Genomic DNA, 22581 nt, shown 5'->3' on the forward strand with positions numbered 1-22581 from the left:
TTTTGAATGTCTTTGAGCAGTGATGTTTGATAAGCCAGAGATGGTCTCCTTTGGTTTAGTAGGTTATTCTGCAATTGAGGCATCTTGTTTTGGTCTGAACCTCTGTAGGTATTTAGCACGTCTCCATCACAGCAAAATATCCACCCAGAAATACCATGCCTTAAAACACAACACTTTTTTTTTTCCCCTCCAGAAGTTCATGTCTAGATTTTGTAATTATATGTAGAGTTTTTAAAAAAAGCTACTTGTGTTTGTAGTAGGTGTAATGTGACCCTTTCTGATTTTCTTACAGACAAGAGCAGAGCAGTCCCAAGGTGCATACTTCTTGCCTGAGTTTGCACTTTCTCCACAGGGGAGTTTTCTTGAGGATACCACGGGGGAGCAGTTCCTCACTTACCGTTATGATGACCAGGTCAGTGAGCCATGTGGGAAAATTATAGAGGTTGATTGATTCATGTAACTCTGAGACAAAGATTACTATGGAACAGATTAAGGTGGAGAGTGTGTCTTATCTTTTTGATGTGAAGGCACATCAAATTTATAGCAAGTTGAATGATACCACACTATACAAAATCCAAATTAAGGCACTTAGTTTCATAAATAACAAGTGAAACCACTTTTGGAAAATATTAATAGGATGTAGTGGAGATAAAAGCACCAATATTTTAGTGATGTGTTGGTAGATGTTTATAGTTACATCTGCAGAATGTGTAGAATTGGAAGTGATTGCCCTTTCTGTGAATTGTTTGACTCAATTTGTTTTATTTAATGGAAAAATAAGTGTTAGGCAGATTTTGCATTTTCCAGCTTGTGAAAAGTCAGAATATTGTATTAGTTCATGAAGTTTTTGTAAGGGAAGGTGGGTCGAATTATAAAGAAACAAATGGGAATAATGGATGGAACAGTGTTTAGAAAGAAACAAATTATTTTTTTTAAAGTTAAAAATTTTTAATGCTTTCTCCAGACCCATAGAAACATTATGTTAAACATGGAATATAGATATAAATGTAAAGAAAGCAACATGAAAGAAATGCTGTTAATCTTGGCAAAAGATCTGAAGTAAACCTAGGAAATGTGTGGTGTGCTGTGGAAATTTACTCATAACACAATGTGTTCCAGGAGTGAGTTGAATTTCACATCGAAACTGTCTGAATTACATTCATAGACACAGTACATTTCTTAATGTAAGAGGAGGGAATTTGTTAGGAAACATTCCCTGTAGAAGTGAGAGAAGAGCCAGACTTTGCCTGCATCCCAAGGTGTGGTTCTGTCAGTGATGGGAAGATTCATTTTGAATGATGGGCTCCTTGCAGGAGCTACTTGAAGAAAACAGTTTGCTCATCACTATCCTAAAAGAGAGAACAGAGGTGAGTTTATTTAAGCTTTAGACTGACAATGTTTTTAGATAGACAAAAGGAAGCAGAAAAGCTACCGTAGAAAGCATGCGGAGCCACTGTGAACTATTTGATTTTAGTTTAAATGTTTACAATAATTCATACTTTTGCTTCCCTAGAGGGTCTTGATTATCAACAGAAAAGGTTCTTGGATAAGACCTTCCTTGGACTAAACACCTGGGAAAGCAATAACTTGTAGGACAGTAAAATGCAGCTGCAACTCAGGCTGCATTTAATGACAGTAGTTGAAAAACACTATAAAGGTTATACACTTTGATCAGAATAGTTTCCATTTAATGGAGCACGTTTTTGAGAAGATGATAAATCAAATATAACAGAGGCTTAGTCTGAGTATTTGACTAGACTGTTTGGACTATGTGAATAATATAGCTGATTAAAAAACAAACAAAATGAATCCTCTTGAAAGAGCCTCAAATACCAGCATAGCTCTATATAGAAGCCAGTTCAAAGCCCAATTCCATTTGATGGAAAGAATTCCATTTGCTGGAAAGTTTTCCATTAATTCCATTGAGATCTGAATTGGATCTTGGATATGGCCAGCTTCTGTTCTTTCATAAATGTGATTTAGTTTTGAATCCTGCTCTTCCCAGACACTTAGCAGTATGAAATGTAGTTTGAATTCCTGGAACTGAAAGTGGTGCTGAAGCATCAAAATGTTAAAAGTAAAAGCAACTGTGTTAGCAGTAGTTTCTTTTGAAAGAAAATTCAGTCCCTAAGCATTATTTATTAAAAGTTACAAATACATTGAATACAGATGGGAACTGATCTGTATCTCTAGCTTTACCTTCCTGCAAGTAAACAAGGATTTCTTTGGTGAATAAAAAGATTTTCCTTGATTTTTTTCTAGGAAATTAATCACAGGTGTGTAATAATACACAGTTATAATTATTACTTTTGCTGAAATTTTAATAAAAACTCAATTGTATCATGGTCAAACTTGGTAAGAAAACTAGATCTTTTTGTTTTCTGTGCTTCATTCAACTCTTTCTTATGACATTTACTAGTATGAATGGATGGAAGTCTTCATTGGGCAATCTTGAATTTTTATAAACTGGAATGGATATGTTTGATACATGATAAATGTGATAAGAATACACAGGTGAATAAAAAGAGAGAAATATATATACATTGAAAGCCCATTTTAACCAATCCAACACAGAAATGGAATCAGTACTGGAAGGCTACCACATAAATAAAGAATACAGCAGCATATTCTCACACACCTTAATTCCTTAATTTAGTTTTAGCAATTCATTTTCTATCTTGTCCTACAGTGAAGGGCTGCTGGCCTTTGGGAAATACATTCCTGCCTTTTCCCTGATGTCCAGAATTGTCCTCTGGGCATCCCCACAGAGTCCTGGTGTTCCTGCACATCCCAAGTTACACCTGAAAATGGGAAACTGAAATAACCTTGTGCACCTGACTCCAGTAAAACATGAGATCCATCTGATCTGGTCTGCTGTGGAGGTGATCCCTCCTCCTGTGTCCATGGAAGGGAACAAAGCGGATAAAAGAGGAAAGAGGTTCCTGAGACTGTGGTATGGAGGTGGAGAAGAGGGTGGTTCAACCTCTGTTCTTTTGGCTAGCCCCTCTTGGGACACTTGTAGGAAAGCCACCTATCCCTGTCTTCCCAAGTGTGCCCTTTCCCCCCTTGTGCAGTTCCTTTTCTCCAGGCCAGTAGAATTTCCAGTGAGAGATGGATAATATTTTTACATAGCAGCATCATCATCGTCATGATCCAAGATTAGTTTCCTTACATCCTCCAAACACAAGAATGTTTCAAAGGGGTTTTCTTTGGCTGTTGTGTGTGATATTTTTCAAGCAGGGAGCCAGTTTAATCAGAATCATTCATTCCTTTGTTAGTAAGTAATCTCAGTAAAATAGAACTAGCTGTTACTTAAATACTCAAAAGTATTTGCTATCTGAAATGACAAGCTTACAGTTTGAAATGAAAGATGAGTAAATATTAATAGGAACACACTGTACTCTGCTCTAGCCCAGCAGAATTACACATGGATTCATGTTGTACATGCAAGATAGTACATTTTGTTCGGGTTTAATCTGGCAGGACTTTGCTCTCATTTTTGTACAGGACTGCACTAACCTCTTTGCATATTTTGTTGCTCTATGTGTATTTAAGAATTACATGCAGATGAAATTCTTTGGCTAGATATTTTCAAAATTCAGTCAATATCTTTTTTACCACTTCTATGACTATAGAGGAAAATACCTTTAAAGATTCTGATTAAATACTGATACTCTGGTTCACTGGGGTGACATCTGCATAGAGTGGGACATGACAGTTTTGACACATTTATTGCTGTTTCTTCAGGGAAAAACAGTGTTTCACAACAAATACTTCTCAGGGATCCCAAAGGACAGAAATGTAGAAATGTTTTCTTCAGGCTTCTGTATAGTTCACCATGGGATGTCTCGTATCAGTGCATTGTATCCTTGATTTCTGAGATTCTACTGAGTCAATGCAATTTAAACCTAGCTTGGTACCAAATAGATTTTGATGCATAGCCAAAGACTTCAACTACTGTTAGAAATTTGAGATTAAAAAAATGGCCCCCCTTAACATTCATGAAAATGATTAAATAACTGAATAAATGTCTGAAAATAAATTAAATTAATAAATAAATATACAAGTAATAGCCCTCTCTCCAACTTTGAGATACAAGCTGAACCTTGCCATAAGGAATAGTTTCCTAGTATTCTTTCTGATTTCTTTTGGCTTTTCACCTTTTAATCTACTACAAGGAATTTTTTTCTTTTCCAAAATACTAGTAGTACTGGAAAGCTTTCTTGCAGAAATAAAATGTTCTTGTTTTCTGACACTTAAGGTATTGCTTCCAAGTATTAAAACCATTCCATATGACGGACCACCAAGAAGGACAGCAGTGAAAACTTGGTTGGGCTGAATGTGTTTGAAGTATATTTCCACTTTGATTGGCTGGCTGGCTAAGAGTTCTCCTGGGGGTGTGGGTAAAAGAAGGGAAGGAAAAAAGAAAATAAGTTTATCTTTAAAGAGAGAAAATGTTTGCTTGACCAGTTAGCTTTCTAGTTGACCTGGCTTCTTCTAAATTTTATGATGTTTACCAGTTTGAACTCACAACAAGGACAGCCTGACTCTGGAATTAGATATATGGCTCTAAGTAGTCCAATCTTGGCAAAGAACTCCAATGTTTCTAAACAAATATTAATGAAAATCTGCACTAGCAGGCTTGTGAGTGTTTAGCTATGCGAGGTAAGGTAGAAACTGGTCAGTCTGTTTTCAACTAGGTGTGCAAGTTGTAATACCCAGGCTGCAGCTGCTACTGTTCATTTAATAACTAGTCTTTCAGTTCATTTAATAATTAGTCTTTCTTTGGGTTTGCTAGAAAAGTGCCTTGTTATAAAGTGAATGTCAAAATCAGGAAAATATTCTTATTAAAGCCTTGCCTTCCACAAATAGAAATAATCTGTCTTGGCTTCTGCTTTTTCGTGGGGAAAAGGAGCATGACATTTGAAGTATTAATTTGAAAATATGCAGTGGAACCCAGGATCTGAATTACTTCAAAAATTAATATTGAAGTAAACTGATGGAATCTATTACTCCACTTTTTTATTTGTAGTCCAGCAATACCTGTTTTTGTTTGTTCTGTAAGTTTTTCATATTACATCAAGGAAACCCTTGTGTGGACAGAAGTTTTCTTATGGGTCCCACCGGGTTGACGGCCATTTTTCCACAATTTCCTTCATCTCTTTCCCCATTCCACCTGCTGCTGATTGCCATCCTCCCTGCTCTGCTTCTGGAAGGGTACCCGAGTCACAGCCTGGCTTTGAGTGTCAGCTGCTTGCTGGCTTCTGCTCCCAGTCTGAGCCTTTTTATTCCCTTCCCGGGTAGTTTGCATCTAAATCACCAGAGAAAGAGAGCCACGAGTTTTCAGGCTTGGGGATGAGTCATGTAAGGGACATTACTGCAAATTAACACATCAGTGAAGACAAGCTCTAATCCCGGGAAGGGAGGAAGATTTGTAGTTAGTGGCTGGCTTGCTACCCATGCACATAAAGCTTCAGTACTCTGGATTTGAGGAGGAGCCTTGAAACCTGTGTGTTTCTCTGACAAGCCACTTTTGTTGATACCCTAAAAAAGCATTCAGAGCTATTAAAAAGACTTAACATCTTGAATCTCAATGTCTAGCTCTTCATTTAGAGATTTTTTTTAATAAACAAACTGTTTTCAAGTGGCCACAAACTATTTTAGGAATTCTTCTATAATGAAAACATTCCACTATGGAACACTTGGTGGTTTCATTTGTGTATTTGGAGAATGAACTGATAAACTTAATTTTATCCAAGCACCAGAATTACAACCACTAATATGTGGCTGTGGGAATTTCAGCACTGTGTTAGAAATACTGCTTTTCTGCTGTGTAGAGGACTGACCTTGCAGTTCTCACTCAGCCAGTCTGCTGATATTAGAATAACACTGATTTCACTGACTTGAGTCCTGCAAGTCTTTCCATTCTCTTAGCTAGGACATCTTGTGTAAGTAACAAATTACTAGGTCAGATTTGTGATACTCCATACTAATCCTACAGATGTCTGTAATGAGCCTATAATCATATTTAAGGAGTTTACAGCCATGTGTTTGTAAGGCTGTGTGAAGATAAAAGGCATCATTTGGTGTTTCTCTGAAAATTTAACTGAAGGTGATGTTAGGTGTTCGCAAATATTTTTAATTCTATTCCTTTTCTTAGATATTCCTTTATTTTTTATTCATAGGTTTAATTTTGGTCTCTATTTTTAAGGGTATGTTTTTTGGTTGGTTTTGTTTTGGTTTTTTTGGGTAAGGAAGTTAGCTCCATAATCAAGTGAAATGTGTTTCTGATTTGGAGTGGAAAGGAGGCAAGGATTAAGAGAAAATGAAAACCACTTACAATTTCAGGCAAAACTACTCTGAGAGAGACTGGTACTGCATAAGTCAGGCATGATCCTATTCAAACAGAACTTTTGTTTAGGCTAATTGCTGGCTGGAAGTGTGTGAGCAGCATATGCACGAGTAATTATATCATTACTTGTGTGTGATAGGTTGCTTAGTGAACTGAAAAGTGTTTTTAAATACTTTTGTTTATTGGCAAACCGAATGGGGAACTGGCACTTCTTAAAAGCACCTACTACCATTTTTAGGTCAGGGTTTTGTTGTTCAGAGAAAATAGTGGAACTGCTGTTTGCAGTCCATGTTTCTTTGTGCACTAAGAATTACAGACTTCCTTGTTTTCTATTACAGCCTCAGTCCCAGCCCTGCCAAAGGTCTCTGTGTGTAAATCATACTTACAGAAGCCAGTAGGTCTTCACCTTGTGCAGTAAAACAGCCTTCACAGGGAATCTGTAACAGTACGGTTTCTGCAGAAAACACATTTTATATCATTTCAATTTGGACCAAATACATTCCAAGAGGCTGTAATACTATTCCACCAAATTCTGTGGTGAAACTTACTGGCCTGGGTCCGTAGTCCTCCTGTGGCTGTGATGATACCGACCTCGGCAGCTGGCAGAGCATTCCCAGGTAGCAGACGTGACCCCTCATTTGCAAGGTCATCCCCCAGAATGATTTCTTAAGGAAGAAAGGAGAACGGGCCAAAACTTTTAGGTGTTTCTCTTATTCTTGCTCCCTTGGGTGCTGGACAGATATAGGGGCTGCTCTGGTGGATGATAAAAGGCTGTGCAGGGGGTACTGATTTTCTTCCTTTTTTCTTAGACATACTTTTGGGGCCACAGATTGATGTTTATTCAGTTTGAGGTTGAGCTATGTAGAAAAACCCACTTTAATACTAGGTACCTTGCTTTTCTAGCATCTCTACCATGCAGTTTTCATAAAAGACTGAAATTTTTAAATTCACATTCATTGTTTCATGTTCTAATGTTTACAATTCTAAGTTTCCCCAAATATGCTTTTAATTTTCTAACACTAGATTAAAAGTTGGTTTTTTTTAATTAATTTTTTTAATGTTTCATCCTCCAAGGAGCAGACAGAAGGATGTGTGCTTGGGCAAATGTTCTACTGTAAAGTCTTCAACTCAATTCTGCTACACTGGGCTGGTAACAGGACACCCGATGAATAAACATTATACAAAGAGGTGCTCATTTGACATTCTTTAGAGGAGTCCAATGATTAAATCATGAGAGATTGATACAATGCAATGAGAATTTCCCACTGACCTCCTCATGCCCCTAGTGAACCTCCAGAAGTTGGTACATATTCTTATCCAAGAATTTTGACATTGATAAAGTCTTAGGTTCAGCCTTCTAAATTAAGACTGAAAGGTCTGGAGGTAACAGAAATAATCCCGTGCTTACACAGTAGTGCTGCTATCATCTATCAATAAGAGTTCATTGAGATACAGTGGAGAAGTGCTTCTAAATCAAAAAGATATATTTCAAGTACTGTGGGAAATGCAGTGCTTGGAACTGGAAAGTTATTCTTCAGATATACATGGTGAGAGGATGTTTTAGGCTGATAAAGCCTGATGGTGCATTAATCACTTTGCTTATACAGCACAAACATTTTGAAACCATGTTTTTTCTCTGGTCTTAAACAAGAAAACAGTATATTGTATTTAGTTTTTTGATAATTCAGCTAAATTATTGAACTTCTTGAGCTGTTAAGGCTCCTGTTAAATTTTGCACAAATGAGAAGATAAAATTCTTTTGCTGAATTTTTCATGAAGGATGAATGTGATCAATATGGATTTTATTTTCTTTCTGTGTCATTTCTGCCAGAGATAACATTTAAAGCCTTGTGAGAGTTTATAGCAGCTTCTTCCTTTTGACATGGAAAGCCTTAGTAAAAAGATGCAAGAAATTTCAGTGTCCTTAGAATAATTATTAGGAAAATGCTTGCCTGATAAAATGATTCATCCCATGTTAAGGTGCTTCTGATAGAATGACATTGTTTTGCAAGGCAGTGGGTAATTTAAACAGGATTTATATTGTTGAGCATGTGGATAATATCCCTCATATACTTTCAGGCCTGTCCAGCATGGGAAAATTATTTATAAGAGAGACTGAATGTCACAATGACCCTTTTAGTAGAGACGTACTTGAACCCAAATTTCTTCCAATTTGTATGCCAGTAATGTAGAAGATGAAGTGAAAAATCTTATTTTAAAAATCTGCATCTTTTGGCTTTGTTTCTAGAAATAGTTAAAATGCTGCTTGATGTCATTAACATTTGGATAACGAACCAGCCTTGGGACAACTAAAGAACAATCTCTTTACCAATTACAATGGTAATTTTGCTCTTTACTGTTACAAAATAACTGTCAGCATTGCCTGTTAAACCCAAGTAATTTCTACTATTAGACTTCAGGAGCTATTTTCTTATACAGAAGAAAATGACCTACATTAATTATCAATTTTGGCGATAACAGGAAAAATGGTAAGTGTAGGTTCATTGAGAGGCTCACCCTGGCATCTGTATTTTTCATTTTCAGAGCTTGGAATGTGTTGCAGGCTGTGGTACTGTAGAATCGGAGGCATTTTAATTCTCCTAATGTGCAACACCCTGATGCTGTGTGTTCCCACCAGCACTTCTGCTGAGCCTTGGTTTGGAGGCTTAGGGGTACAGTGTGTCCATGACTTTCAGAAACTGGGAGAGTTTGTATTAACAAAGAATATGGAATTTGTTACTAATTTTTTCATGTTATGGAAGCTCTGATTTTATTTCTTCATTCTCCTCCTGTTTTATATAAAGCAGTTGCTTGCTTTATTGTTTGGACCATGACCCATTGCTATTTACTAATCCCTTTAAACCATTTCCTCCAAGAAAACACTGAAACTTTGGGTGCTACTTCCAGCATGCAGGATGTCCTGTGAATGTCAATGGATTTTTTTGCATGTCTGAAGCTGTTTACAGAAATAAATGCTTGCATGGGATTTGAGGCAATAGTTGAAGGTGCTCAGAGCTTGGTTGAGTGTTTAGCATGGTCTTTGGTAAAGAGTAATGCTGGACTTGAGCACGAGCCTTAAGTACTGTAATGAGTTTGACACAAATTATGGGTCCCGCATTTTGTGAAATGATTGGCAAATCAAACATTCCATTTTATTCTCTTTGTTTTTCCCCCACTTTCCCATAGACAGGCAACTGTTATGCTGATTCTTGGTCTTGAAGGAAAGGCAGTCAGACCTCTGAGAACTGGAAACAATCTGGACTTTTTTTAATACTCTTAAGACTATAAAACCTGACCTCTTTCCAGTAGAGCCTATGTAATCTAGGTTTATAAAATTATCTCATTGCTGGTAAATTTTTTGTTTGTTTGTGTTATAATGCTATAAGGTATTTTTGTGCTTTGATGATCTAAGTTTTTATTTGTTTAACATTTTTACATTGCATAAGAGAAAAAGGACTTTTAAAATGGCACCAAACCCTTTAACTGATTTACAGGTTCATGAAGCAGACTAGGGTACTTGCACATGGGTGAGAAAAATTAGTAGTAATAGGCTGCTGTATGATGTGGGATGTTTTTGTAATTTTTAAATAGCCCTTGGGAGATGGTTGCAATTGTAAATACAAGATATATTCTCCTTTACCTGATTATTTAGGCTTTGGTCCAAAAATCATAGTAATTTCAATAGCCTTTGGATCAGCCCTTCATTTTTTACTGCAAAAAGAGATTTGCCATTGATTTCAGGCAGATTGCATTCAGGCACCCCAAAAGCAGTACTGTAGACTGTTTGATCAGGGAACTCCTGGAAAATGGGGTAGCTGCTGCAAAGCACCAGCAGCATTGCAGCCCCAGCTCTCTGCAAACAGACACATTCACTGCTGTTTGTTTGTTTGCTTCTGTCAAATCCTGTGTCCAAATGATGTGTGAAGATTTGTACAGTGAACTTTATTTTCTCCAGCTTCTGGGTTTGTTGAGGATCACAGAATTTTCTGTGATTTATACAAGCAAACCTATTTACACACCATGAATGTTGAAATGAATCCTGTGTTCAAAATATTTGATCTCTCAGTAATTATGTTTTACTTAAATCACCTAAAATGCTAACAAAATGTAGTTTACAACTCCATTCTTATGCAACATCTTTGCTAAAAATACACACATTTGCTGATATGTGGAGGGTACAGGTCAGTGACCTTCCTTTGTCTAAGTAATATTGTTGTGTAAGGTATAAATCTGCAGAAACAAGCTGTGGTTTTTCAGGCAGCTCACATAATGTCTCATAACATCAAGACAACATATGGCAAAACACCTTTTTTTACTGTTTATTAAAAAAGCCTTGGAATGCATCACCTTTACTTAAAAGAAATATAGTGCATTGGCCTTGAATGTTTTTTGATATTATTAATAGATGACATAAAATATGTCCAAATATCAGACTATAAACCATGAAATTTTACCACCTTGGAGAGCTGGCTCCAGTGGTAACTATTCAGGGCAATATTGCATTCTAATGTACAAATCAGAATTATATCCTAAGTCTACTATTAAAATACTAGGCTAAGTTTTAAACTTGTCCTGCCCTTTTTATTCCATTTGAAAAAGATTTTGTTCCTTTTTTTTTTTTTTCAGGTATTTTTATACTTTACAGTGAACTTGCCAGTTAATGTTCATTCTTCTCCTGCTTCTTCAATACTGAGGCTATAGGATAGTCTGTTTTTCTCATACTTTCAGCTCTGCATTCTAATGAATGCTAGGCAAGAAAAAGGAGAGTGAAAATATTTCTTAACTGCTTTGAAAAAGGACTTCTCTTAAGTGGCTTTTAATGAAGATTATTGCCCCAAAATTAATTTTAAAAGGGGTGTCTTTAGGGAAAAAAGAGATGATCATCCTTTTAAGATGTAATTATAATGGAAATGATCTTCTGTACTTTGCTGTACCAGAGACCAAAGTCTTGCATACTGAGGGGAGGCTCTGTGGGCAGCTCCACGAGGGCTTTGAGAATTGGTTCTGCACATGTTTGTTAATATTCTGGTGTGTGTGAAGAGAAGATTTGGAATCATGTCTAGAGCAGATAAAATAGATTACCTCTTGCACAGGCCTTGGAGTCTACAGCCCAGGCACTTCTGCACGTGCATAACTCAATTCTTGTGAGGACTCCCATGTACGTCAGAGCTACCCCGTAAGTGAAGGGGCACACGTTCCAAAGTGTCAGCAGGATCAGGACCTCCCTTCCAGCCCTGATCTTTGAAATTCCATGCCTAAACTCCTGTGAGGACCCCAAAGAGAGACAGCATCTCTTGGGAAGACCTGAACATCTCCTGCTCATATTGCAGTGAGTGGAAGTTGAAATAATTTGTTGTAATATGATGGGGCCAACAGGTCTTCCCCTTTTATAGCTCAGATGTGTACTGATTTAATAACTCCCATTACTCCAGCCGTGTCATAAAGCTTACCATGAATTGCAATCAATCTAGTTTACATTTTAACCATTATTTTCCTTAAATGAGAGACTCAAAACCATTTTTGCAGATTGACGACATCAGAAGATTTTCCAACTTAATGAAAAAATCCAAAGGACCACGTAATATTTTCAAAGAACAGACTGATGGAGGCTGGCCTGTTGTCAGAAAAATAGTGTAAAAATTAACTCTTCTACATTGTGATTTAAATTAAAATTAACTTTTGGTTCTTTTGACACCATTCATATTTCATAGAATAGGTGTAGGGTGCAAGTTTTCTGTGTTTCCTACCATGAAGAAAAAAAAAGAAAAAAACATTAACTCTGACATCTGTTTTTAGCACTTTCCTTCATATTTTTGGATGAATGCCTGGCAAAAGCTGGAAAGCGACTAAGAGATCAACCAAAGATGGCCTAAGGGCCTGTTCCCAGCTGGTACGACATCTGGAATGTTATATATAGTGGATAAATTCAGAGTTGTAGTTTAATAAGATTGGTATTCAAGCATTCGGCCTACAGCAAAGGAAAGGACAGTGAGGCTGACAGCATGTATGGTGCATAATATGTTAAGGTGTCTGAAATATAATTTGCTGGGTTTTCACTTTCTTTTTGGCAGATCCCTTACGCTTACATATAAACTTTCATCCGGTATTGTTTCGAACCCTTAAAAAATAAAAGGTGAAGTCATATTGGTATTATATCCAGAGTCTTATCTTTTCACTAAGCTTAGAGTATGTCTGGGTTTCTTTCTTTCTTCTTAGGAAAAAAGTGCTAAAGACAGATTTTTATGAGCTGACTAGAAATAACTTAAGCTGCTACCTTTGCAATTTTCAAGTATATGCAGTCTTTTACAGTGAAGATTTTACAGAATAATAAACTATTCAGGAATCTGGACTTGTGCTCTATGGAACCATATTTGCAAGATTTATGTCTCAGAAGGCTTGGGATTTTTTTCTATTTAGTGTTTAGTTAATCTTTGGTCATCTAATCTCCAAACTGTAATTGAATGTGTTGCTAGACAGGCCCAACAAAGTTGCAGGCAGGGATCAGGACAGAGCCACCTGCCGAGAGCAGCCCTGAGCAGGGTAAAAGGTCTGAAAATGAGAGGAGGAGAGTTCTGTTTGCAGCCCTGTGGCTGCACCAGTCCCTCTGCCTTTGGGTTGCCTTTGTCTGTCCCAAAGTAAGGTCAAACCTTGTGTGCTTTGCAGGGCAGCCCAGCTCAGGAGAGGCCAGAGGCTGTGTGCCCTGTCCTGCAGCTGTGGTGGCTGGGACAGGCTGTGGTGGGAGGCTGCAGCCAGGAGACAGCTTGCTGAAACCTCTCTGTGTGGGGCTCTGCTGTTCTGCACATGTTCCCTTTCTTCTCTGAGACACTCTGGGCTTCTCTCTCTGATCTGCCTCTTTCTGTGGGATGCTGGAGCAGGGGGAGTGTGAGAAGCTGCACTTCTCATTGGGAATGACAGCGTGGGCAAGGGAGTGTGCAGTGGAGGAGGATGTGTGACTGGGCTGTAATTGATGGAGAGGGGTGTAATCAAAGGCCTTATTCCTCCATTTGTTTTTAGAAAGGACTTGGTAATTCCTCAGCACATTGTGGTCATTTCTATATTATTTATTGCTATGCTAGATCTTGTAGGTGAAGACAAGCAACTTGACTATGACCTGGCAGGAGGCCAACAGAATCCAGGAGAAGATGGACCTAGAGAGGGAGGAGAGATGACTTTTGCAGCTGCACTTTGGTAGCAGTTTGGATTTGGGGGTGGAAAGGCGAGATCTGAAATGGCTGCAGCTGACAAGGAGGAAGCTGACTGGTCTGCAGGGTGGTGTCACTAATAGGTGTTATTGGTTATAGGATATTAACAGTTAACTCAAAGTCCTTTAGACTGAATTTCTTGAATACTGCTTTGCCTTTGGAGTTGCTGTCATTGTCTGGTTTGATCTTTGCTCTTCCCTGACTCTTCTGCCCAGCCTGTGCCGTGTGTTTCGCAGGCAAGTCCCCAAGCACTCCAGTAGCCTGATGGGTCTCCTCTGGCACAGACAGCTGAGTTCCTACTGGAATAATTTCAACTTTTTCCAGACTATAAGTAATGCAACAAAGTGTCCACCTGAAGCAAACATTATGTTAAGGTGAAACATGGTGTTAGCACCACAGTCTCGAGTAATGTTGCCACATGCTGTGAATTTAAATCTGGAATAGGATGGAAACAAGCAAAATTATAATGGAATTTAAAAAGGGAGAGGAGGGGTCTAACTTAAAGATCTATATGTCTAAGTCTGCTAGGTGTCTGCATAAACTATTGCTTATTTGGGGTCTGATCCTGTGCTTGTACTGCAGACCAAAATTGCTCTGTCCCTGTTATCTGTACAGTTGGAGACTGTGAATTCAGTTAAACCATATGGAGTATTTACTTTTTCATGTGTACTGTTTTCTTTGGGAGTTGGTTATTAAAAAAAAAAAAAGAGAAATGTGATGCTGTCACAAGTCTGTATTTGGAGCCTCAGGAGCTCCATTCTTGAATTTCACTTTTTGGAGTACCAGTTGTGGGAAAATACATGCCTTGCTGGTCAAGCACACATATTTGAGTTGTTTAGCACTTTGGCACTCAGAAATCGTATCACCAATGTTTAACTAGTTTTTTTTTGTGTTAATTTGTATGCTTTAATAAATATTTATTAAAGAAATATATGAAATTATAGTGGATTCAGGGACATCCCTGACCTGTATTACTTGCTGACGTATTTGTGCATTGCTCATTTGGCTTTTTTTAAAATCTTGTTACAATCATTTTTTCTAGCAATTCTTACAGTTGTTAACCTATTTGTTTGAAATAAAATTCCTTCCATTAGCACAGCATTTCATGGATGACATGCATAGATGAAGAAAATTTCCAGCCATTTTTTGCCAGTGAGCTGGAATGCAAATGCATCCATATACTGTTCAAGTTGGTTTGGCAATAGCTCTGTAACTTTATAGGTTTATATGCTTACACTAGGATGGTTCCTGCTGTTTTAAGTATTGTCCAGAGGATATAATTTCTTAAATGAAAATTGCTTGAAGCCATTCATTTTTTGTATGAAGAGTGAAGATATCAATTACTTTCTTTTATTCCTTGTACAGAATAGGAAATGTTAATAAAACTCAACTTCTGAACCTCCTGATTGGTAAATTATTGACAGCCATGTTGAAAGATCGTTGTGGATCAAGAAAATGCTCATTTCACTCTTTAAAGGTTACACACAGGACAATGGGTGAGCAGTAAAAAGGAGAAGGTACTGAGAATACATATAATTTATTAAAATTTAATTCCAGTTTTCATTAAGCATGGTGTTTTGCAGATCTACCCACTCCCTCCTTTTGTCCATCTCTGGATTTTTGGCCATGTGTTTGCTGTCAAAATACTGAAAGCAAAAGCATTGGGATGTCATTGTGGAAATTGTTCTGCTGACTTCAGTGAGTCTCCTTTAAACCATGAAGCATTTTTCCCTTTCTTTACATAAAGGTGTGGTGTTTTATAGCTCACAAGCTGAAGGCTGTTGCACTGCAACTTTGATTGTGCAGTGATTACAGGATTGTGCCCTTAGGAAAAGCAGAGGGTTGACCCAATTCTGCCTCTGAGACTGGATGCTGAAGAGTGGGGCACTGCTGATTTCCAGTTCAATTAGATTCTGTTTTACACATGAAACTTTTTTGAAGGATCTGCTTGGTGCCATGAAAGGTTTATATCAGGTATAAGCTGCATACATTAAATCTTCTGCCCCCATGTACAGCATGTTTGAATTTCATGTCTCCCTTGGGCCTAGAGTTTTTATCCAGAGGATGTCCAGGCTTGTTTTTGTCTTTCTGAGGTGCAGTTAGCACCAGGTTTCAGGCAGGAGGGTGACAGTTCATAGCCATGAGACATGAAAGCTTAGCTGTGTGTCAGCTGAATCTGACTTGCTGTGAAGAGTGATTAAAAGTGCTCAAATATTTTTGCTGAGTTGAACTTGCTGGAGCATGGGCAATAGCTTTTTCTCCTAGAAAAAGCCTTTTTGTTCTTACTTTGGAGACAAATTTTGAACAGCTTTTCTCAGGTGGAGGAGGTCCTTGATAACACTGCAGGGAGACAGCATTAGGCATTCATTCAGAATTCCAGACAGGTATGTCCTGTGCCTGAGTTGTTCCCTCTACTTTACCTGGCAGTATTTTGGCTTAAAGTCATCACTAAGATAAAAGGTAGCATGGAAACAAAAGAGTTTTTTTTCTCTTAGATGTATTGCCAGTGAGTTGCTCTCATATAATTCTGACTAGTTATAGGAATGATTTTGGTATTCTACATTTCTGCCAAGCAGAGAATCATATGAAAATAAACAATTTTTACTATTCTTAATGCTTTAATATAACTTTATAGTTGTTAGCACTTGTATTTTTTTAAACTGGAAATACTTATATTTTTTGTATAATTTATTAACTAACTCAGAAACTTACTGATGTGTAACATTCACCTTCAGAAGAAAAAGGGATGATCCACTTGGCACAAGTAGCAGAACTCCTCTGCTTAGAAATCTTCTCTTTCTAGATAAGGTCATTTGAGGATACTCTGTGGTTGCTCACGTTTGAGCAGAAATCACTATTAAGGCTGAATTGAGATAAGAGTTTGCCAGCCATAAAATGGATGGCTTAAAAATTGGCCAACTATTATGACTGGTTTTTATCTGTGGCCTGAGGAAGGAGTAGGTTTGACACATCCTCTGTGTGTTTTCACATAAATGCCCAGGACTTTCATAGGTGGTGGCTCTGAATGAGCAAATTAGATGGTGCCCCCTTGCTGTTGGGGTCTGGGTGACTTCTCTGGCTCTCAGTGTCTCATTGCTGAGATCCTTTTTGAGTCTGGACTCTCACCAAGGCTGAAGTTTCCCTCATGTATTCAGCATGACCAATCTCATGCATTGATGCAGAGCTTTGAGGCTTGCATCCTATGCTATGTGATAAATGCTTTTTATAGTTCCAAGCTTTCCAAATTTAGACCCAGACTATTGTAAACTGTACTCTGCATGCTTTTGCCCTGCAGGACTTCAGGGTAGGGGGGATTTGTTAATCCCTATCTCTTCTGTGTAATTAGATAGTGCTTTATAAAGTGCTGTGGGATCCTGGGCTGGGTGGAGTATCACAAAGTTAATAGATCTCTTTTATCACAGAATATGTAAACCATTCTCTGAACACTGCCCTTTGAAGACTTCCAGAGGTGTACGCCCCATTAAACAAAAATAAAGACAATGGAACTGGTTTCTGTATATTTGTTATTTTGGCATTATTTTAAGATTTTTAGTGGGTTATATCATGAGAGTAAAAACATCAGTGTATATTGCTTATTATAAATCTGGAAGTGCTGTGGTTTCTAAATGGCAGGGTAATGGACTTGGGAGGTCTTTAACTTTTCTGAAACCAATATTTTAAAAGCTTCAAATGTATTTGTTGGAAATTTTAATGAAATATATCAGATTGGTACTAGATGTCAGTTAGAAACAGATGAGGCATTAAACATACCCCCTCCTGCCAACGTATGGTCTGATAACCAGAGTTCAGGTAAAGCAGAAAAGAATTTGTGTCAATCTACTTGGGTGCTAAGTTGATTTCAGGTTTGTGTTTGGCATCCTTGATGGAAGACCAGAGGCAGTGTATATGTGCATGTGTGTTTTCAGGGGTTTGTGGCAGTTCCAATGACAAATACTTTTGTGCTGCTTTTTGAAATGACCTTTTCTTAAGGCACATCTAGAAATGTTACCCGTTGACTGATCCTGTAGGTAGCTTTTTACAGCTACCTTCCTTTCTTGCCAATTCCTGGCAAGTTTGTTCCTTTCTTATCAGTTCATTGCAAAATTAAATGGAAGTATTTTTGGTTGCTACTATGTTTTCACAAGTAGCAGGCCTTTATTGCATACGTGGGATTATTGGGTAAGCTTTTGGGCTTTTTTAATGCCTTTTTTTTGAAGAGGAGAGTATATAATTGTTCATGATTCCTTTTTAAACAACACATTTCTGTTATCTCTGTAATTTATTTTTAAAACTATCACCTGAAGATAGTCTGGCTTCACTGGGAAATAAGAATTTACTTCAAGGCAATAGTTGTTCATATATTTGTTCAAAGCCACTCACTAATGGGCTTCAGTTTGATTTATAAACCAGCTCTCTCTTATCGTACAAACTTTAATAGTTAGCTTTTGTTCATAGAGAACTGAGTGAGTGAAGTCAGTTTTCACTGAGACAACACTACTGAAATAACAAAATGAACAAGCTATGACTGAAAAGAGCCTTAAATATAAATGTTGTGATTGTGGCAGGGCTAATGTTTGAATTTATAAAGGAATTTAGATAAGCAATATGATGTAATGCTTTCAGAATTTAAAAGAAAATAATTTTCTTTTTAGACCAAAGGATTCCGAGTAATTGGTTTGAATATGGGAATAAGAACATACAAAGTTTGTGTGAAAGAGCTGTAGAACCCCAATGTGGTAGTTTTAAATGACTGGGGAAGCAGTATGTACAGGCTAAGGAATTCCATAGTTCAAGAATTTTGCAGCCTTTGGGACCTTGTGCATTTCTGGATGTTATTTTCCTGCTTGGTTTTCACTTGCAGTGGTTTTCAGGTGCACATGTCCCTGTGCATGGCTGTACTGTGCATGGCTATGGAGTGCATGGAAGGCTCCAGGCTGACAGTTTGTTGAGTTCTAAAGTCCATGGTCAAAGGTTTTTAAGGGAGATTGCCGTGGGCATCAGCTCTGATCCATCTGAGATCAGCTGCAGTGCTGCTGAGGGCTGTGCTGAATTTGGTGTGTTAAGGACCTGGGGGTTACAGTGGAGAGCTCTTTGAAAAGTGGCTTGGAGCTTAGGAATAATCTCTTTATTAACTGGCTTGAGTAGGTTTCACTCAATGATCCTATCAGCTTGAGTAGATGCATAAAATTTGCATGGCATATATGGGTATCAAACACCCACAAATAACATTTAAGATAGTTGGTTTTTTTCTGCCTTCATAAGGAACAACTGATCAATGAAGTCCTTGGTAGTAGCCTTTGGAAAATTGCCTTTGATTGATGATGAAAGTACTTTAAATTGCAACGTTGACACAATAATAACAGCAAGTGTTGTCAAACTGGTCCTGGTATTTCCAGAGACAGCAAAGTATTTCTGCAAATTTCTAATTCAGTCCTAATTCCTCTGTATAGCACAGGATGTTACCAAAGACTTTGGAGAGAAAAGAAGGCATGGATCTTTGACCACTGGGGATTCTGCTTTTGGAATAATTAAAACTGTATGCATTTACCCCGCCTTGGTCCAAGAAGAGGTTGAGTCCTTGCTCCTTGCAAACAAAATGCTTTTATCTACATTTCTGCTTAAGTAGGTGCTGAAATAAAGATTAATACAAGCAGGATGGAAATGTACTGTATGTGGCACCTCTTCCTGTAGGACAGGAACAGTGCTCCAGCAGCAGGATTAGAGACTGATACCAGTGTTATCAGCCTAAAGGCTGGGTGCTGCTGCTCCTGAGAGAACAAAAATAGCCAGTGAAGTTAGTGGGAGCTCATGTTAAAGATTGTAGGATACGGATCTATATTTTTTGATTCAGAAGAGTGATAGGGTTTCCTGTAATATAAGAAGAAAGACAAAACTGTTTCTCTTCCGAAGTCCATTGACTATGGAGCTTGGAGAACTATGACTCTAGTACACCTATAAAAATACATTGCAGGGAAATGAATCAAGATGTAATCTTTAAAAAATGAGTAGGTTTTGTGGTACCTTTCAAAGGGATGGTGGAACAGACTGACAGGGAAAAAATCCAAACCATGTATTGCACCTAACTGGTGAAAAAATGTTGGATGGGATGACTCATAGTGATAGGGATTCAAGTAGTTTATTCCAGAATTATTTGTTCAAAGGGAGTAAAGATGCTGTACTTCCCTGAAAGAATTGGAAGAGAATGAGATAGTGATTTCTATCCCCTTCGATGCTAAAAAGAAGAATCAATACTGATTTTTTAATGCTACTTTAGAGTTTGTAGACTTCTAAGTTAAAAGAAATATATTTAAATAAGTATTTTGTTTGAAACTTGAATTTGCCAAGATTCTTTAGAACTCATTTCTCTTTTTATGTTTTCCTTGTTTATGGTGAAGGGTGAGGTAACATAATTGACTTCAGTTTATGGCATCAAAATTTTCTCATCTTATCTTTCCCTTTGGAGAAGAGTTTACAGTTTGTGTCCTAGACTCACAGACATGTAAAAATGTAGTAATGCTTTTGGTTCACAGAGCACATGCACTAATAGGCACGCCCTTACTCTGATAGATATCTATGTCAGATTCCCACTCTGGCTGCTGATTGCCACTAGGCATCAGGGTACCCACACTGGGTGCATGTAACAACACAGCAGAAAGAGTGCAAAAGAGCTTCTCACATCAGGTGATTCTGTGTATAGTGTGGAAAATTCTTGAGTATTTTTACTGCATGGGGTAAGGGTCCTTTACTGCTATTCTGCCCTGGCTTACTGGAGTATCTCTGTTAGGAGGCCTGGCACTAGGCAGGGCTGAATGCCTTCTCCAAATTCAGAGATGAAATGCACTCATGTTTCACTCCTGCTTTATTTTTATATATGATGTTATGCGGCTTCATAGGAGAAAACAAAGCAGGGACCATCCCTGAAAACCTTTTTTTTTTTTTAATAAGCTTCATCCATGACATCATAATTTACTTCTAGGGGAGGGGGAATTTAAAAATAAGACTACCCTCAAAATTCCTTTCCTCATGTGTGAGCAGTGATGTAACGAGCGCATAGGGTTTTAAGAATAATTTATCATGCAGTAATTGTCATCATTCCCATACTTCATTTTTCTCTATAAGATTAGGAAGCAATGGCATTCTTTATGCTTAATGGCACAAACAATTATAGTACTGACTTGGCACTGGTTTGCTGCTTTGGCTGGCTCTGATGCTGCTGGTTTTTAAATTGGCTGCAAAGCAGCCTGTGGGACCCATGTATAATCAGTCGTCTGTTGGCGCGTGGTTCTGGACAGCGTTTTTCCTTTGACTCATCTCTGATTGCAGGGAAGCTGCTATTGGCTGCAGCATGCTGGGGAGTATGGCTGTATGCAAGTTCCTTATGAGCTAAATGCAAAGTCCCTTTTATGGCAAAAGCAAATAGTTTCACATATAACATGAAAATATGCACCATCCCAATTTACTTTTTCATTGCTCCTTGGGCTTTCTTTCTGAATTTAATATTATGAACCCTTTCTCATGTTCCAACTTCCAAATCTGTGTGACTGGGTTTTGCCAAATAGTGCTTATACTGTGCTTGGACATTATTCTGCAGAAGTTGAGGCTGAACCAAACTGAGCATCCTTGCAGTATTCATCTGTGGCTGAAATGACTTGAACCTCTGTGAGTGTTTCTTGGGGAACATAGTAAGAGCCCAAGCAAGGAAATAGGAGGAGACAGGCCAGATCATTAATACCGTAGTGCCTTCCTTTGTAGTATATTTATGGTTCCCCTTAGGCAGAGACCTTTGGGAGTTGGAGGGTCCATCAGTTTTGGCAACCACGTTGACTTGAAAATGGAGATAGTTGCTGAAGGATTTAAAGAGAAGTTCAGCGTTCCTATTTGACCATCTCAGAACGTCAGTGCTGCTCCCTCAAGTGGGCATGGCTTTGCAAACTTGTGCTATACCCTTTATATCCTTGAACTGTCTGTGTGTGATTACAAGACACATCTGGCTGTCACATCTGTGCAAAGCATGGTGTGAATAATTATGTGTAGTAATACTTAAAGCACAGAGAAAAATGCTATTTATTTCTGTGCTGGAAGTATGGAGGGCTTACCTGTAAGTTGTAGAGAGGAAATTTGGGAATACTGCACGTGGCTTGGAGAGCAGCATTCACACAGTATTTTCTGAGGGAAAGCTTGAAAATTTTGTGCAGAATTGGAAAACAAAAAATGAAGTCAAGAGGCTAGTAGAGGCACAAAACTATCTGTATAGCCAGCTTTCATAATGTCTTTTTTCTTGTCATTTTGTTATTGTGCACTTTGACTCCCGTGCCTTGATATCTCCTGCTCGAACGTGTGTGGAACTGTCCAACTTCATCTGAGAGGCAAAACCTGTGCACACCTAATGATTTACCAGGAGAAAAAAATCCCCTCCTCTTCTGTTTTTGTGATCATCAACTTCAGTCCAGCTTTTGAAACTTTTAAAGAGCTCTTAATATGGTAAAGATGGCCTTTTAGTTGTTCTCACTAACTTATCAGATTCTCCAAATACATAGCCACTTTTCCCTTTCTGAATTTTTGTTTGCCCTGATAACAGTGCTCTGCATCGGCCCTGGGTTACCAATGAGGTTGATTGCATTTTTTTCTCTTGCTGTCTGACTTCTGCTATATCTAAAAATATCTTTTCACCAGTCTTAGGTGTTAACTTAAGTCTTTCTGTCAACTTAATTTTAATGAGTCTTGTGTCAATATATTGTGTCATTTTTTGAAACTGGTACGGTTTTTGTAGTGAATGTTTACCACAGATACAATTAATGCTAAGCAAGCAAAACCCTTTCAAAATTGAAGGATTAAATACTATTAATTGTTTTCGAAGTTAATAACACTAGATATTATTTTATATTTGGAATAGCCTGATTGATATTACAGAGCAAAAGTGGTTGAACTAATGGTATATTGCAGTGTGTTTAGGCAACCACACTCTGGCTGGGGAGGATCTGTAGCGTTTGCTGCATCCAGAACTGTTTAGGCTCTTTGCACAGGGAT

General features: G+C 38.0%; 1 protein-coding gene across 8 annotated transcripts in view; it reads left to right on the top strand.

The window, feature by feature from the left end:
* Positions 1–22581, top strand: part of ADAMTSL3 (ADAMTS like 3) — a 181045-nt gene that overhangs the window by 29998 nt on the left and 128466 nt on the right. For all 8 annotated transcript variants that reach the window (XR_005258135.1, XM_038147068.1, XM_038147065.1 and 5 more), the window contains exon 3: positions 293–412. Coding sequence is in view for 7 of the 8 variants with exons in the window: in XM_038147068.1 (XP_038002996.1) it covers positions 293–412 (120 nt within the window). In the remaining variant the exon portion in view is untranslated. The remainder of the gene's footprint in view (positions 1–292; positions 413–22581) is intronic.

Source organism: Motacilla alba, chromosome 10 (assembly GCF_015832195.1).
Source record: "Motacilla alba alba isolate MOTALB_02 chromosome 10, Motacilla_alba_V1.0_pri, whole genome shotgun sequence".
In the NCBI taxonomy this organism is placed as follows: Eukaryota; Metazoa; Chordata; class Aves; order Passeriformes; family Motacillidae; genus Motacilla; species Motacilla alba.